This window comes from Ovis canadensis, chromosome 19, assembly GCF_042477335.2.
Source record: "Ovis canadensis isolate MfBH-ARS-UI-01 breed Bighorn chromosome 19, ARS-UI_OviCan_v2, whole genome shotgun sequence".
Taxonomy (NCBI): Eukaryota; Metazoa; Chordata; class Mammalia; order Artiodactyla; family Bovidae; genus Ovis; species Ovis canadensis.
The window spans coordinates 51,509,980-51,527,208 of NC_091263.1; the positions used below are offsets into that span (position 1 = coordinate 51,509,980).

Genomic DNA, 17,229 nt, shown 5'->3' on the forward strand with positions numbered 1-17,229 from the left:
AGAAATGTCTTTTAGTCAATACCTTGAAGGTTTAAGAAAAAGTTTTAAATATTATTCTTTAAAAATTTGATTGTGTGCTTAACAGGGGTTTCTATTCTGCTGTCTTTACATGGTGTGCACCAATCATAAATTCCAGTCAAGGCAACATTGGTCTGTTTGGGTTCACAGCTTCTTTAGGAAATTCTATTCTTGCCAAGTCATTTCTCCCTGTATCAGGAGAAGTATTTAATATTTCCAGAGTAGTGGACACTTATAGAATATTGCTTTAGTCCCCCTCCCCCAGCCCTAACCCCAAGTAGGCAGTCTTTGGTGTTTTCATCCCTGAGTGCCAGCCTTCCAAGCAACAGAGAACTCTGGTTCTGGACTTTGGGGCAAATATTCTTTTTTTACAGAAATTGTTAAAAACATCCGGAATTAAACACCTCTTTCACTCTCTCTCTCTCTCTCTCACACACACACACACACACATACATACACACCATCCCTCTGGCAGAATTTCCAACTTTAAAATATGCATCCCAAGTCAGAAGTAGGTATAGTTAAAAGTGTCAGCTTTAAGCTGTTCCAAGCATCTCTCTGGCAAAAAGCAAACGGAAGTGGTTGAGAAATCTCTGCAGGCACTGGTGCTTCCCCTCGAGTCAATGACAGTCCCCTCTCTCTCTCCCGCTCCCCATATCTCTAAAACCCGAGGCACTTGGGGGCGCCGAAATCCCCGCCTCCTCTTGCTGCCCAGAGCAGTTCTTAACCTTTTTTGGGCCGGAGACCTACAGAAAGCTATAGACACTCTCTCGATGGGTCTGAGGTTGGGGCAAGCACAACGGAAAGGCTTTGGGAAACTCTGGGGAGATCATGAATTTGAAACGCATCCTGAACTGCCAGATGAGAACCCCAGCTCCCAAACTCTTGACCTGGGGCGGTGAAGCCAAGAGCAGAGCTCAGAAGCCAAACCGCCTCCCTCAGTGAGAAACTGTGGGACGAGAAGGCGCTCCTGCGCTGGGCCACTTTCACTTGTGAGAAACCAAAAGGAGATAGGGACAGAAATTCATAAGGAGAGAAAGAGAAGAGAGAGAGAGATGGGGACCGTGTAGACAGAGAAAAGGGATGGGGGAGATGCGGGAACTAGAGAGGTGCACAGTGGGACGGGGAGAAGAGACCACAAGCGGGAAAAAGGGGCAGAGAGCGGACTGACAGGGCGAGGGAGAGAAGAGATTCCGCAGGGAGAAAGAGAGGATACGGGAGAGAGACTGGGAGCGCCAGGGAAAGGGGAGAACGTTCTCTACTCAGTCTCGCCAGGGCAGGGAGTCTCAGAAAAGCCCGTCGCGGGGAGATGGCGGACCGCACTCGGCGCCCCTGCGCTCCCGGCGACTCTGCGAGCAGCAAGTACCGCACAGCAGCCGAGGAGCCGAGTGGCAGGAGGCGGTCTCCACTCACTCCGCTTTCTCCTCCCCTCTCCGAGAGGCGGGGACCTGAGTATTTGAGTAGCGCCCCCCCCCTCCGCCCCCCAGCCCCCCATTCAAGAAGCCGCTCCGCTATCCCCGCCAGCACAGGGCGCCCGGCGCGCCTCGGAGCGCACGTTCCGCGCTTTCTCCTGCCGGCTCCCTGGACATTATGCGGCCAAGCAGCCGAGCCCCAGTCCTCCTCCTCCTCCGGCTCCTCCTGCGGCCCGAGCGGCTCAGCTCTCGGCAGGCGGCGGCGTTGCTCAGCCGAGCGCAGACGGGACCCTCGCCGCGAGACCTCAGCGACTCCTAAAGTCAAAAGTTGGCGGCGGGCACCGGGCTCCGCGCGCTCTCCGCAGCCGCAGCCTCGCAGCCAAGGAGGGCAGGAGGGGAGGGGGGTGGGGGCGGCTGGGGAGGGGTGGGGAGCACCATGCAGTTTGTATCCTGGGCCACACTGCTAACGCTCCTGGTGCGAGACCTGGCCGAGATGGGGAGCCCAGATGCCGCGGCGGCCGTGCGCAAGGACAGGCTGCACCCGAGGCAAGGTAACGAGAGTCGGCCACGGGGACCCTTCCGCCCCTGTCGCCACCTCCTTAGCCTCCGTGTCCGACGGCGGACACCCCGCAGCGGAGGCCTCTCTCTCCCCTCTCCTTTTCCTAGAAAGAATTATCTCCCGCTTTGCAGCTTCTCCCTTCTTTAGGTCATTCCCAACCAATCTCTCAAGAGACACTGTGGAAAGAACTTAGTCGCCCGCCCCCTTCTTTTAGCCTGATCTTTCTCCTTACCCACGCCAGGCCCCAAACTATAGTTAGTTAGTAATTGGGGGCACCAGCTCGTCGCATAATTCAGGGTATCTGTCAGGATCTATAATCATGTTATGTATTTTGTCTTGTTCAGTGTCTGACTCTGACAGCATCTAACACTTTCTGACACATAGTAGGTGTTCAGCAAATATTTGTCCAGTGACCGAAGGTGAAGGGATTGACTTGAATGGGGAGGAAAAAGCTGGAAAATAATTTAGGAGAACCGCCCCCTTCCCCCCACCACACACACACTTCAAATTAAAACTGGCAGAAAACTGTATTATGGTTCATGTGCCTCTGCTTCTCTCTACAGTGAAATTATTAGAGACCCTGAGCGAATACGAAATTGCATCTCCCGTCCGAGTGAACGCTCTCGGAGAACCCTTTCCCACGAACGTACACTTCAAAAGAAGGCGACGAAGCATTAACTCTGCCTCTGACCCCTGGCCTGGCTTCGCCTCCTCCTCTTCCTCCGCTACCTCCTCCCAGGAGCATTACCGCCTCTCCGCCTTTGGCCAGCAATTTCTATTTAATCTCACCGCCCATGCTGGATTTATCGCCCCAATGTTCACTGTCACCCTCCTTGGGGCACCCGGGGTGAACCAGACTAAGTTTTATTCCGAGGAGGAAGCGGAACTCAAGCACTGTTTCTACAAAGGCCATGTCAATACCAAGTCAGAGCACACGGCCGTCATCAGCCTGTGCTCGGGAATGGTAAGTGGACGCGCGCCCCCTCCCCTGCCCTGCCCTTTCACCTCCTCACCCGCTTCTGGAAGACTTAATTGCTCTCTAGCCTAGGACCCTCACTGCGCCGTCTCTCCTCTCTAGCATTAAACGTGGGCTGTTAACTTGTTTGCGTCCTACGCTTTGGGTGGCTACTCCGGCGAGTGTGCTGACACTTGAAAGAAGCTCATCCTCCCCGACACCCCCCACCCCTCACCAAGTCCCGGGAGGGGGGAGTTCTGGATGTTTCGGAGCTTTCTAGGGTCCAAATTCAGCTCAACTGTTGAACTGCGTGTTGCCCCAAAACCAGTAGGTGGCTGGGGTGTTGGTTTCCAAACTCGAAGAGACTTGTCCTTGCCTTCTGCAAACTCGGCCGCCCAAGAGTGGAGCAGCTGAGCACTGGGAGAACCCGACTCCTTATTGGTGCATCTTGAGTCGGGGGCGTAGGCTGAGAATGCCCTGCGTCCGGTACGGGGAGTTCCTTCTGTGTGTCTTGGAGGGCGGTGCGTAATCTAGAGTCCCCACGTTCTCTCAGGGTCCTTTTTCAAGCGCCAGGAGCCCTGAGGCTGAACTGGATTGACAGGGAACAGGTCCGGTCTCAGGAACGGAAGGGTGGGCCCAGGGCTCAGGGGGCGGGGAACAGGGCGGGGCCTGTCCCAGATGCTTTGCTTCAGCGAGGAACTAGGAGTGGGGGTGCGTCGCAGTCCGACTCTGCACCCTGCTGGCGGGGTGGCCCCAAGAAGCAGAAATCCTGGGGAGAGCTTGGAGAGATTTCAGTTCTCACTAGCCATGGGGTGCCAGATAAGTCTAAAAGGGAGCCTGAAGTGCACATTTCCCTAGAAAGGGAGCGTGAGAGGGCGCGGAAGTCACCTCCATGCGCTGCAAAATACGCACTTAGCAGGGAAGCCAAGCTGGTACCCCTACCCGGTGTTTATTTACTCACCACCCTCTTCTCTTTCCCCCTCCCCCTGCCCCACTCGCCCTCTTGTCTGCCCTACGCGGCCTCTGCCTTCTCCCTTTTGTGAGATTTGAGGGTCCGCTGTAAGGTTTTGGCCCAAGTGAGAGCGGTTCTAGGACTTCCCAAGCGACGTGCGTTTCTGCCACGCGCTCTGACGCAGAAACTATCGTGGGTCAGGCTCTCTCAGCACACAGGGGCTGTGCGCCCTGCTCCCCAGTGATGCAATTACTTTTCTCCTGAGCACCCATACTCCCCACCGTTACCTTTTCTAAGTGGAAGCTTGACTACTTACCCAGGGCGCTTGGCTGCCCCCTTTTCTGAACGCTGCTGTTCGTGGCTCGCGAGTCCCAAATGTTGATGTCGCATCCATCTCCACTGCTCAACCGAGGAGTCGGGTGGGAAGGGAGGCAAGCTTGTAGACTGAGAGGAGGGAGATTTAGGCTGCTGGGATGTGAGGATGAAGATGAACCCCCTTTAGCCCCCAGCAAATCTCCCAGAGTCGCGGTGCGTTGTTGAGATTGTTTGGGGGTGGGCGGAGACGGCAGTTTGGCGAAATGGGAGGGGGTGCTGCATGAGTCATCGCTGCCCCGGGACGCCTGGAATCCTTCTGTTCTTGGAAAGGTTGTTTGATCTGGGTGGGTATAAGTCAGGTGCTGGAACCCAGAGCATCAGAGTGTGCCCAGATCCCAAGGCTGTAACCCACAGTTCCAGAACCTTACTGATAGGGCTGTGTGTGTAAGTCAAGTTTGTAAACAGCCTTTACTCCTCCTCCCTCCCCGCCTCCACACCCTGCTGAGTGGCCCCAGCAGTGGTATAAACTTTTTGCTGCGCAGGACCTTAATTTCTGTTGGCAATTTTAGGTGGTAACTCGCACTTGTAACTGCAGAGTAGTAACTCTCTTAGGGAACTGAGGGGCAGGACATAAGAAAGACGAACTCCCTAGACCTTGAGGAGTCCATTTGTATTGCGCCTAATTTGCAGTCTGGCTCTTTTTTTGTAGGGGAGAGAGGTACAGAAGATCTGGCATGTTATCTGAAAAATATGTGAGGTAGCCCTTTATAGCTGGAATGAATCTAGCTCCAAAATCCTTGCCCCTTTGTCTTCCTTTTGGAATTTATCTTTCTTGGAAAGATGTCCCCATACCCGTTTGGTACTTGTAGTATCTTGGTGCTCCTCCTGGCCCTCTCAGGAAATCTTCCTGGAAATCTGGAAATCGTTCATTCTTCAGACTGGGCCATGCCAGCCTTCCTCCCTTCCCTCACCCTACTGGTCAGTTATTAGTTTCCCTGAAATCCTTCTTAGATGTGTTTCTCACCTGTTCGGAGCATCCCTACTCTACCTCCAGACCTCTTTGCTTCTCTCTTCCTCTCTCATTAGGGCTGATGTCTAAGAAATATTTCTGTCTGGCCTCTTCTGTTCTTTTCTCTTTAATCCCTGCCACACACTGCTTGTAGATTAATGATGACAAGGTGCAAAATCACATCGCTACCCTGTTCAGTTACTGCACAGACCTCCCCACTGCCTAATGAATGACTATAAATTCTTCCGTCTGGCACTTAAGGCCATTGCCAGTGTACCTCCTCACCCCTTTGTACATCCAGAGTGTCTGGTCTCATCTGTCAAGCTTTGCTTCGCAAATCCTACATTTCAGGCAAACTGTTTTTGCACATTTTATTTCCCTCCCATCTCATAACCTTTGGGCCTTTGGATTTACTAGGTGACCTCAACCAGCTTCGCATGCTCAAATCACACCCTTCTTTCAAAGTGTAACTAACATATCTTGTTCCCAGAAAACCTCTTCCTAATCCTTCAGACTGCTGCCATCTCTCTCCACTTTCACAGACATATACCTCTCTCCCTCCTTGAGGTTTAGTGTGCTCTCCCTTGTATTATGGCTCTTGCAATACATGTTCTATCCCCTTTTCCTGGGAAGCGGGGTCAGCATCAATTCATTTCTCTCCCGCAGTAGAACCTTTTATATATTGTAGTAAGTACTTACACCCTATATTTGAATAAATGGTCACCTTAGCCAAGAAAGGGTTACTCTTCACTCAAACAACTGTGTTGTGAATCAGCCACAAATGAATTTGGTCTCGTTTATATTCCTTTTACTGAAATCTTATTCTGTGTCTTGTACTGAAATAAGTGCTTTATGTGTGCAGTATTTCATCTAAATCCTTACAACAGCCCAGTCCTTGAAAGAGCCCATTTTGTAGTTGAGGGCACTGAATCTTCGAGAGGTAGGGACTTGCTTGTGGTTTCACAGGTAGCAAGTGACAGAGCTGAGGTTCCCATCCAGTCCTTCTGACCATACTCTTAACCATGGGCCAGAGACTGAATCTGTATTCCTAAAGAGAATTTCAAAGTTTTGTTTGTTTTTTTTAAAGGCTCTAGACTAGAATCAGGGTACCTGAGTTCCCGATTTAGCAGGAGAACTGTTCAGCTGCTTATGTATCACTGAAAGGGACAAGTCAATTCCTGCCTCTGGACCTCAGTTTCCCCTTTTAATAATCAAAGATGCCAGACCTTCACCAGATGGGCTCCCAGATTCTTTCTCAGTATTTGCGGCCTGTCTCTAGTAGCTTTCACATGCTGTAGTCGGTTTCTTGCTCTGTGCTCAGAGAGCACCAGAGTTGTGTTTTGAAAATAGGGAGAGGTGCCTGGGTAAAAGCAAACTTGTTAAATCACTTCTTCTCTGTAAGCCAGTTACTCTCTTATTCTGACACCAGACTGTGTCAGAGCTATTTTGTCTTTAAGTCAGGGATGAACCACATGGAGAGTTTTGTTTTTTTTTTAATACAAAGATCTTACCATTAGAAATATCAAATCTGCATACATAGGGTAATTTCTCAAATCTAAATTTAGTTTTCAACTTCCCAGGAAATTTTGATACTTAGTTGGGTTTGGGAACCCCAGTGCTTAGCCAAGTACTTTAAAAACTTTGTCATGCCTAAGAATTCTAAAATGTCAGTACTTGGGCCCTACCTACCCCCCAGAGATTTCAATTCAGTAGATTAGAATTTGGGTGGACTGTGATACTTCAGTGCTGATACTGCCACTGATGTTCAAGGACAGTCATTTCCTGGATCCAGGAGAAAGTTAATGGCCTTTGCCTTTTCCCCCACATTAAGGGAAAAGGAACCACAGAGAAGGCAAGAAGAGCTTGATTTTTTTCCTTAAAACACTGCCCACTGGCATGGCATGGGGAACTTTTTATCGCTTCTGCAATGTTTCCTTTGGGTAGTTCAACTTTGCAGCTTCATTTATAATTTGCAAAAATTGTGGGTATATGGGAAGGGGAGGAGAAAGAGTTACCGTGAAACCCTTAGAGTGATTGGCAAACACAAATTATATCCTGGTGGTTAGAGGCTGGCTCACTCTGCAACACCAAAAGCCACTTCTGTTCCAAGCCCTGACAAGGTATCACTTTGCTAAGCACTTTACACACATTTTGGGCTTCCCTTGTGGCTCAGCTAGTAAAGAACCTGCCTGCAATGCAGTAGACCTGGGTTCGATCCCTGGGTTGGGAAGATCCCCTGGAGAAGGGAAAGGGAAAGGCTACCCACACCAGTATTCTGGCCTGCTGCTGCTGCTGCTGCTGCTGCTGCTAAGTTGCTTCAGTCGTGTCCGACTCTGTGGGACCCCATAGACGGCAGCCCACCAGGCTCCCCCGTCCCTGGGATTCTCCAGGCAAGAACGCTGGAGTGGGTTGCCATTTCCTTCTCCAGTGCATGAAAGTGAAGAGTGAAAGTGAAGTCACTCAGTTGTGTCTGACCCTCAGCGACCCCATGGACTGACTGCAGCCTACCAGGCTCCTCCGTCTGTGGGATTTTCCAGGCAGGAGTACTGGAGTGGGGTGCCATTGCCTTCTCTGAGTATTCTGGCCTAGGGAATCCCAAAGAGTCAGGCATGACTGAGTGACTCTCACTTCACTTACACACATTATCTCATTTAATCCGCACAGTGACAGTAGATATTTTTATCCCCCATTGATAAACAAGGAGCGTAAAACTCAGAGTAGTTAAGGAGCTTACCCAAGGTGGGCAAGCAAGTGGTGGCACTGAGATTGGAACCGTGGGCAGCCTGACTGCAAAGTCTAACCTTGGGTCACTCCCTGTGGTCAGGGAAAGCGTTGATAAGAGGCTCCTCTGCCATTGTCCCTGGCAGCACCGCCTTGAGTGCCTTCTGGCCAACATGTGCTTCCTGATTTTGAAGTCAGGATAAGGGTTTCTAGAGTAGGCTTTTCTCTTTGGAACTAATACTTGGCTCTGTTTCCAGGCTGTCTTAACACACAGAAACCCTCTTTCAGCAGCCTGGAGGAGTGAATATAAATCAACTTAAGCACCAAGGAAATATTTCTTAGAGACTGATTTGGATAGCAGGTTCTGTAGAGTCCACTCAGGTTAAGGTACTGATATGGCAGAGAGTGAAAAAAGAAAAATTAAAAAAAAACTACTTCTCCAAGTATATCAGTAAGATTTTCAGCTTAAGGAGCCCTCATGGGAAAGGAGTTGGGTAAGATGGCACCACTTACTTGGCATTGTTCCACTGTCCTTTTCCTCCCAGTGGCTAAGTTATATTAAATCAACCTCTCATCTCTCTTTATTTGTAGCTGGGCACATTTCGGTCCCATGATGGAGATTATTTTATTGAACCACTACTGTCCATTGATGAACAAGAAGATGAAGAGGCCCAAAACAAACCCCACATTATCTATAGGCACAGCACCCGCCACAGAGAGCCAGCGACAGGACGGCATGCATGTGACACCTCAGGTATTTGCGTCTTGCTTAAGCGGAGATCCTGGCTCTGTGAGCTGGGTTACTTGCCAGGCCTCAAAGAGGCAGCTATTTCACAGGCTACAGAGAGCTACCGTTTACAGTGTCTTTGCTATTCAGTCTTCAAGCCAGGTAGGTATATTCCCATTGTATAGATGTGGAAACTAAAAAGAGGTTGAGTAACTTGTCCAGTGTCACACAGTTAATAAGTGACAAGTGCAGGAGATGAACTCATACAGCAGTGACGTCAAGCCCACTCTGGGCAGATCCACCTCTTGCTGAAGTTGCTGATTTTTAGGATTAAGCTTTAGTGATGTCTTGAGGCTATTGTTATTCTATTCATTAGGACTTTTTTTTTTTTTTTACAATGTACAAGTATGAGAAAGTCTTACAAATGGAAGGCACAAAAACTTCTGTATGTTTATTGGAATTTTTTTCAATCAACTTCGTTGTAACTAATGTTCTGTGAGTTCAGGAAATACAGGAACAGAGCTGTGGCTTGCGCTCTCAGGTGTCAGCTGAGTGCATATATACCTGCCATAGATTTTCCTGCATCCTGGTCAGATTCTTGGAGGCTTGGTGCTGACACGCTTGGCCGTTGTCAGTTATATTTCCCCTGGGCACACTGGAAAGCTTATGCTGGTGTATGCTTCTCAGTCTCCAGTCTGGAAGCACACTTTCACTATCTCTGAAGCCCCTACTTATTTCTCTCTGATGGTCCTGTTTCTTTAGAAACCATCTATATGTTTGGTCCTGTGTTTTAGGATGTTTGTTAAAATAACCATCTTTTTTATTGTTTCTAAAATTGTATCCCTCCCCCCATTCTTTATTTTTTTAAGTCTCTTCCTCAAATTAAGTGATTTCTCAGGGTGTTTCTGGTTTCTCCAAATAAGACCAAAATTCAAGACCAAGAAGGTCTTCCTAAAATGATTGCTTGTTTCATCTTGTATCTATATCAGGTTCTTCCAGTGTGGCAGAGTGTGATGTCCTCTTCTCTCCCAGAATTATTAGTTCTAAAGAGAAACCTTTAATAAAAGATTACACTGGCTTGTAACGTGGTAGAGCCGAGTTGTAGGGTGTGTCATCCGGCTTTATCCCATTCAGTCCTGTGTTCTTAACCACCAGGGCTAATTGGAACATAACTGAAATGTTCTGTCTAGACTCTCTACAGAGCCAAGGGGTAGAGATGGGAGTCTGAAGTCAGAAATAATCGTCAGGGTGCCAAGACTGCCAGCCAACTGCAAGTTGAATGGCGAGACATTTATTACATCTTTGTGGCCCTGCTAATAAGAATATAGACCTTAACTTCTGACTTTCTAAATCTGAACTGGGAAGTGCCTATTTTATGCATATGTGCTACGATTCATGGGGTCAAAAAGAGTCGGACACAACTGAGCAACTGAGCTGAACTGAAAGAAAGGAAATATATCTCTTCCACTTCTATCTTATATATTGTACATTCAAAAGATAAATAACATTTTCATTGATCAATTTGTTGAACATCGGCACTTTGTGACACTCTTCTCCCTAAAGTGAAAGCAAACCACTGTTTTTTAAAAACTGCCTTTTATTATTTATTATGGTCCCTATTTTTTACTGGCATTGGGCAAAGCACTTTGCCTACACGACTTCACTTAATCATTACCACAGCAACCCTATGAGTCAGACACCAGTCTCCCCTCCATTGTGTCTGGTAAAGGAGCTGAGGCTTTCAGAGATGAAACAGCTTGCCTAAGATCTCACAGCTAGTCTGTGATGACAGCCCATGATTTCCTCTCTTACCTTGCAGCCTTTGCTGTGTGCAGCTGTGATGTACATGAGTGTGTACATTCAGGTGTGTATTTGCGTGAGAGAGAGAGAGAAGTCTTTTTCAATACTGTCATTCCAAAAATCCTCTGGGTTCATTTTCTTAATTACCAGAATAAATAGACATTTGGTTTTCTGGACCAGAGGACAAGTCATAGTCAAGTTCAGTTAAAAACACAAAAGAGAGGGAATCTGGAAAGGTAAGGAAAGAGGACAGCAAAAGATGCTTTTGTTGTCTTTACCATTTTTTTGAAAAAAAAGAAAAAAAAGATTTTTCAAAACCACTTAATCGTGTTCTAATTATCTGTACTGGGGCCTCCGAGCCATCTTCCAAATCACCAGTGCCAACTTTTAGTGTTCTGTCTGGATTTTTGCTTGCTGGTGACCAGTCTGGCAGACCCTTCCCTTACCCTGTGTGATGACTCAGCAGGCCGGCAGTTTTGATTGGCTCTTTCAAAGGTTGCTGTTGGACTGTGCTGCTCTGGTTTTTCTCTCCCAGCTGCTTCTGCACCCCTTCTTTGCGTTCAGACACAGGAAGCTCAGAGCAATTGGAGAGAACTTTGGAACATGGCATGTTTCACCAGCAGCCATTAGCAGCATGGACCAGCAGATCAGAAACTTCCAAAATCTAGGGAGCTTTGGCACAGGGAGTAAAAGTAGGTGGGGGTGGGAGAAGTCCCTCTGGCCAGGGATTATCTGGCCAATGCAAATATCAGTTCATTCAGGTTCAGAGATTTCCCCCCAAAAGCAGTGGTTGGTAATCAGAGGTAAACTTTCAAAGTGCCCTGGGAGCCTCATGCAAATTCTTTAAACAAACTCCTCTTGCAGGGAAGTCAGATGGAGCAAGAAAGAATCAGTGGGGTTTAAAAAGCATTCCAAGTGACTTAGAAGTTCAGTTCTATGTGAGAGTTCCCACTAAAGTGGGATTTCGGGCAGTAAGCACTGTCCATAGCTGGCACTGTCTTTGCATCTCCATCACTGCTTTCCATCTTCACTTCTCATAAAGTGATAGATGATTCAAGCTAGAAGAAACTAGCTCTAGGTCAACATGCTAGCTCTACCCAGATGAGCAAACTGTAGGCCTAGGGTGTTAGGTTACTTGTTTACAGGAGTGATACTTAAATATTCAACAAGAAACCTTCAAAATTTAAGATGGCCCAAGCCTGGAAGCAGGCACCTGGAAGCCCTCTGCTGAGCTAGGTGTAACCCTTCAGTTGCTGGATTATGAGAGTCTTCCTGGGGGCAGGGCACTGTGGCTGTGACACTGCTTCCTACAGACGGAATAGAAGTCTTGCTCATTTTTGATTGTTAATATATGTTGAATTTTCAAAAAGGATTCTGAAATAAGTTCTGTTAAAAAGACATGTAGAAGGAGTCTTATGGAGTAAAAATGTAATGGAATTAGAAAGGAGTCTTACAACATAATTTATTCATTAATGTGTGCATTTATTCATTCAGCCATGAGCTATTTATTGAGTAACTCCTCTATGCCATGAGGATTAAACCATCTTTTTACAGTTAGACATGTGACCTGAAGCACATTTAGAACATAAAGTAGGAGTAACATATCCCTTCCAAGAGGGTCAGTTCAGTTCAGTCACTCAGTCGTGTCCGACTCTTTGCGACCCCATGAATCGCAGCACGCCAGGCCTCCCTGTACATCACCAACTCCCGGAGTTCACTCAGACTCGCATCCATAGAGTCCATGATGCCATCCAGCCATCTCATCCTCTGTCGTCCCCTTCTCCTCCTGCCCCCAATCCCTCCCAGCATCAGAGTCTTTTCCAATGAGTCAACTCTTCACATGAGGTGGCCAAAGTACTGGAGTTTCAGCTTTAGCATCATTCCTTCCAAAGAACACCCAGGGCTGATCTCCTTCAGAATGGACTGGTTGGATCTCCAAGAGGGTAGGTAGGACTAAATGAGTATGAAATAATGAAAACTCCAGGGACAGATGGTAGACAATCACTGAATGGGAGATTTTTTTTTAATGATCATAAAAATAGAAATTAAGACACCATAGCTAGGTATGGTGACTCAAAATATTTGGTATTTAGATTCAAAATACCAAAACTCAAAGTTAATCATATCCCTGTGGTTAAGCTTAGAGCTTCTTGGTCACCTGATCATAAAAAGCCAATAAGAGACACCCCATGGTGCCCCTGCCAGTGAGTAAGAGCTAAGAGCCCCTTCTTTGTATTTATCTCTACCTAATGCAGTATTTTGACGTTTTATTTCTTGCTGCTTTCCCTTAGCTCAGTGTCTGTGCCTCTGTTTTCCCATCGTTGGTTGCATCTACCTATGTGCCCGTTGGCCACTTGAGTGTCTATGCTTGGTTTGTGGTTTCCATCCTGTTTGTAGGTTCCTCAGGATTCAGGATGGGGTGTGGGGTAGCTTCTCTTTCTTACGGCAGGTCCTTGTGACTGGTGTCCCTTGCCCACTGGATCCTTAGTAGAGGTCTTTGAGGTGACTGCCTGCCCGCCCTAAACGCCAGGGGGGCCGAGTGGTAGACTCATGGGAGCTGTTTGGGAGAGTTTGTTGCTTTTTAAAAAGCAACAAACTTTGCTGCTGATCCTTTGCATTGTATTTCCAGATGACACCCCAAGTTCTGTTTCACAGACACCTGCTATTTGCCTCTGGATTTTATGCAAGAGGATTTAGTTGTTTTTGTCAGTGAAAGAGATGCATTTCCCAATAGGTGAATGAGAGGAAGGCAGGCGAAAAGACCAACAGAAGGTTTGTTTGCCTGGACCTAAAAGACAGACTCTGTAACTAAAATGCCCCTCTCACCCTCCCATCTCAGCAAGGCTCTCTCTTTTGCTCTCCCTTAAGGGATTTAAGCGTTGTACACTCACTAACCCATCAATGCCGCTTCTAAGGAAGTAATTGGACATTTGTGTAAACAGGTTTATATACTGCGTCTGGTGTTGTTTATTATAGCAAGTGACTGGAAACAACCTAAGTGCCTTTGGTTGAAGGATAGATCAATAATTGATGAAGTCTGCATTTGGTGGATTCTTATGCAGCCATTAAAAATGATGGCATAGATATAGGTTAACAAACTCAGAAATAGATATATTAAGTATGCACACAAGTGATGAAGTAATATGAGGGTATGATCTCAGTTTTTAAAATAATGACAGAGTGTGTGGGAGACCATGCGTGTATAAAGAAAAAGATCTGAAGCAGTAGGCACAAAAATATTAAAAGGGACTATTTCTTATTGGTTGGAACATAGGCAGTCTTTACGTTTTTAGCTTATATTCTTATATTTTTGTCATAATTCTATAATAGTTCATAATCAAAAAATGTAGTTGAAAATAAAAGGGGGAGTGGCATGTAATTATTTTGTAATCCCAAGACACTTGTCACCAGGGACAAATAGCCAAGTCAGGACCCCACGTTTTTTGTCTTTGGGATGAGATAATCTCAGTACTCAGGCAGATGAAATTCCTGCCTTGTGGCTACTTCTTTGGGACACCAGGGCTGGTCAAAGCTGAGACTCCATTGCACCTAGCTAAGTTGCCTTGTGCCTGCTGTACTAACTAACTGTGGGTCTATAATGGGATTACCATTATATTATGGCCTAGACTTAGTTAGGTGCTGGGGCCTCTGCCTGTCACCCCTATTAGAGTGTACTGTCACTTCTTGGTTGGGCTCCCAAGGATGCAATTGTAAAGCCTGGAAAATGCAGGATGCCTATGGAATCGCTGTGCTACACACTTTCCATATATTGTCATACGTAATTCATTCATCAATACTTTGGGTAGTTATTATTAGCCTCTTTTATGGTTGAGTAAATAACATCTCAGTGAGGTTGAGCCTCTTGTCCAAAGTCACACAGCTGGTAGGAAGTTGGCCTGTCACTTGAATCCAGACCTGATTCCAGTTTGCTCTGCTGTGAGCCGAACGTCACTGAAAACACAAATGGAAGCTGCCATCTAAAAAAAATCCTTTTTCACTCAAGTTTTCAGAGCATCCTCTTTGACTTCTATATAATTTCATCTTTAAATAATACTAACAGTGGCTAATGTTTGTTGAGTGCTTATTGCATGGCAGACACTGTTACAAGTGTTTGCCATGGATTAGATTTAATTTTTACCTCAATTTTCATTTTTGCAGATAGGAAAACAGAGACATAGAACAAGTCCTTGCGGGTTATAGTGCTCCTAAACATACCATTTTCCACAACCCTTTTGTCTTGGTCTGGCTAAAGTAGTTTTTTGGCCTGTCTCTTTGTTGATTGGATTGCATTTGTGATGTATTATTTTTGCTGGAACTTTTTTTTTTTTTGCTGGGATGATTTTTTTAAATGCATTCCTAGAATCTGATTTGTTATGGAAGAGGATTGCCTGCTGCCTGGAATTCCCACCAAGGTTCTGATGACTCATGAAGCCTGTGTCTCCAGCTTGCTTCTGTTGGAGTATACACTTGTTACACATTAACCTCGTGTATCCCATTAATAATTTAGCATAGATTAGCTGATTAGATCAGCTTCCCTGAGAGTAGGGCCCAAATGGAGTGAGAGACAGAGGTAAGGAACAGACCTCAGAAGGGGTCTTCAAGTAAACAATTCTGGAACAGCTTGAGGGTTCCAGGCAGTGACAGAAGCTTTGGTTGACCTCCTACTTCTGCCTGGCCCTAAGCCTGTCTGGTGTTTTGTGTGTGTGTTTAGTATTTTTAAAGTTTGTATTGAATTTGTTGCAATATTGCTTCTGTTTTATGTTTTGGTTTTTTGGCTGAGAGGCATGTGGGATCCTAGCTTCAACAGGGATCTATCCTGCAACTGCTGTATTGGAAGGTAGTCTTAACCACTGGACCACCAGGGAAGTCCCCTGAGGTTGTTGGTTAATTAGTGATTTGTGTGAGAGGCCAGCCTGCCACCACTTTCCCACAGCCTTTTTCTCTCCTTAGATCCTTTCCCCTTTTAGCCTAAGAACAGGCCACACTGAAGGGACCATGTGCTGGTCAATGTGAAAGTGCATTGTGGGTTTTTTCATTTAGTCCTATAACAGCTTCCCGGGAGGAAGATGTGTCAGTTATTCCCATTTTGCAAATGAAAAAACTGAACTCAAGAGACATGAATGAACTTGTGTAAAGACGAAACAGCTGACCCTCAAGCCCGAGGTCTATTGGAATCTTTAAAGATGGATTTTTTCAATTGGGGTTTATTGTTTTGGCTTAATTTCTTTTCATTTACCTCTTTTTGTTCCTCATCCATCTTTATATGCCTTTCCCCCCTTTATTACAGTTTTTGATGGATCTTATTATGTCTATTAAACAGTAAATAACAGCAATGATTTCTAAAATTCTCTGTAAATTACTAGAAAAGTACTGTTTTAAATAATTGAATTCTTGAGCTTGTTTTCTCAACTGTATATTCTTTGTGCATTTATATTAAAATATTGCTTTTATTTTGATTTAACATTAGGATTAATAGTGCAACACGCCAGTAAAATTGGCAAAGGGTAGTAAAACAGAAACTTATAATACAGGACCTGTTCTCATCTAATTTTTAAAAAATTTTCATCATGTTTTTCAAAAAGCATTTTATTATGAACATCTTCAAGAAAAGTACAGGCAGAAATAAAGTGAACCACCAGTATGTACCATCTACATTTAATGATGAGAAGTTTTTTCCCCATATTTGCTTCTTATTTTTCCTTTTTGTTAAAGTAAACCTAAGTATCATGTCATTTTCTAAATACTCTATGTTTCTGAAAATGAAGATACATTTTCTAACATACCTGTGATAGTGTTTGTCATGGTGAATAGAATCAATAATAATGACTGTGTATCATCTAAACAGTATCTGTGTTAGCATTTTCTTGATGGTCTCCCAAATGCCTTTTCACGTTTGTTTAGATGATGCTCTCAACAAGGTCCGCACACTGAAGCTGGTTGTTAGGCCTCTTAAGGAACTTGTCTTTTGTTGTCATTGTCCTTGTTGTTAACAATCACTGTTTTCTTTCTAGTTTTAGTTTTGCTCCCTATGACCCTTTGTATCTTTTCCATTTCTTTCACTCTTCGACTCTTCTTTATTACCCTAAGATCGGGGTGCACCTGCAGCAGTTTGAAAGAGCAGGGTCAGCCCCTAAACCTAGAACACAGCAAGAGGAAAGCCACCAGGGATGAGCCACTTATCAGAATAATTTCCTTGAGCACAAAAGGTGGTGTGTTAGATTGTTTTCCTGACCCTTTGTCTGGAGTCTCCTGAAAACCTCCTCCCCTCTTTATTTTAAACTGACCAATAGAAAGATCTTCAGGTTACAATATTTACTGAGACTACCTTATCTACCATTCAAGAATTTCACTCACTTGTGTTCTGAAACCCAAAAGAGCCGGTTTGCTGTTGTGAAAGTGAAATGGCAGGTTAGGTTTGGATGTGAAATAAGGTCTCCGTGATGTATGACACACTTTCCTGTCCCCTCCCGCAAGCCCTTTTGATAAACTTCTGGATTCAGAGATAGCCCGAGGGTAGACCATTTCACCTTTGGTCCCAAACAGGGCCTTTCCCTGTCACCTGTCATCATATCTCAGTTATTTTCCTTTCTGCAAAAGCCCATTCATTCTCAAGGAAAAGGGTCAGACAGATACTTGCTAGTTTGTTCATCTTCCCAGGAAACCCCTGAAACAGTTAAGATGCATGTCCTTTAAAGAAAGAATGTAAGAAATGACAGAAACCTGGGACAGAGGGCAGCCATCAGATGTACAGGCCGATAGTG

At 45.8% G+C, this 17,229-nt stretch overlaps 1 protein-coding gene and 1 long non-coding RNA gene across 5 annotated transcripts in view; one reads left to right on the top strand and one right to left on the bottom strand.

Moving 5' to 3' along the window:
• The window catches only part of LOC138424646 (uncharacterized), a 185,992-nt gene extending 181,303 nt beyond the window's left edge, over nt 1–4,689 (bottom strand). Inside the window, exon 1 of one of the 2 annotated variants that reach the window (XR_011250917.1) lies at nt 4,213–4,655. This is a non-coding gene — a long non-coding RNA (uncharacterized lncRNA). Of the gene's footprint in view, nt 1–4,212 lie in introns of both variants that reach the window. The other variant, XR_011250918.1, reaches the window with a different exon arrangement.
• The window catches only part of ADAMTS9 (ADAM metallopeptidase with thrombospondin type 1 motif 9), a 163,165-nt gene continuing 146,926 nt past the window's right edge, over nt 991–17,229 (top strand). For all 3 annotated transcript variants that reach the window (XM_069561878.1, XM_069561879.1, XM_069561880.1), the window contains exons 1-3: nt 991–1,981; nt 2,553–2,953; nt 8,533–8,695. In XM_069561878.1, the coding sequence (XP_069417979.1) occupies nt 1,867–1,981; nt 2,553–2,953; nt 8,533–8,695 (679 nt within the window). In that variant the 5' untranslated portion in view covers nt 991–1,866. The remainder of the gene's footprint in view (nt 1,982–2,552; nt 2,954–8,532; nt 8,696–17,229) is intronic.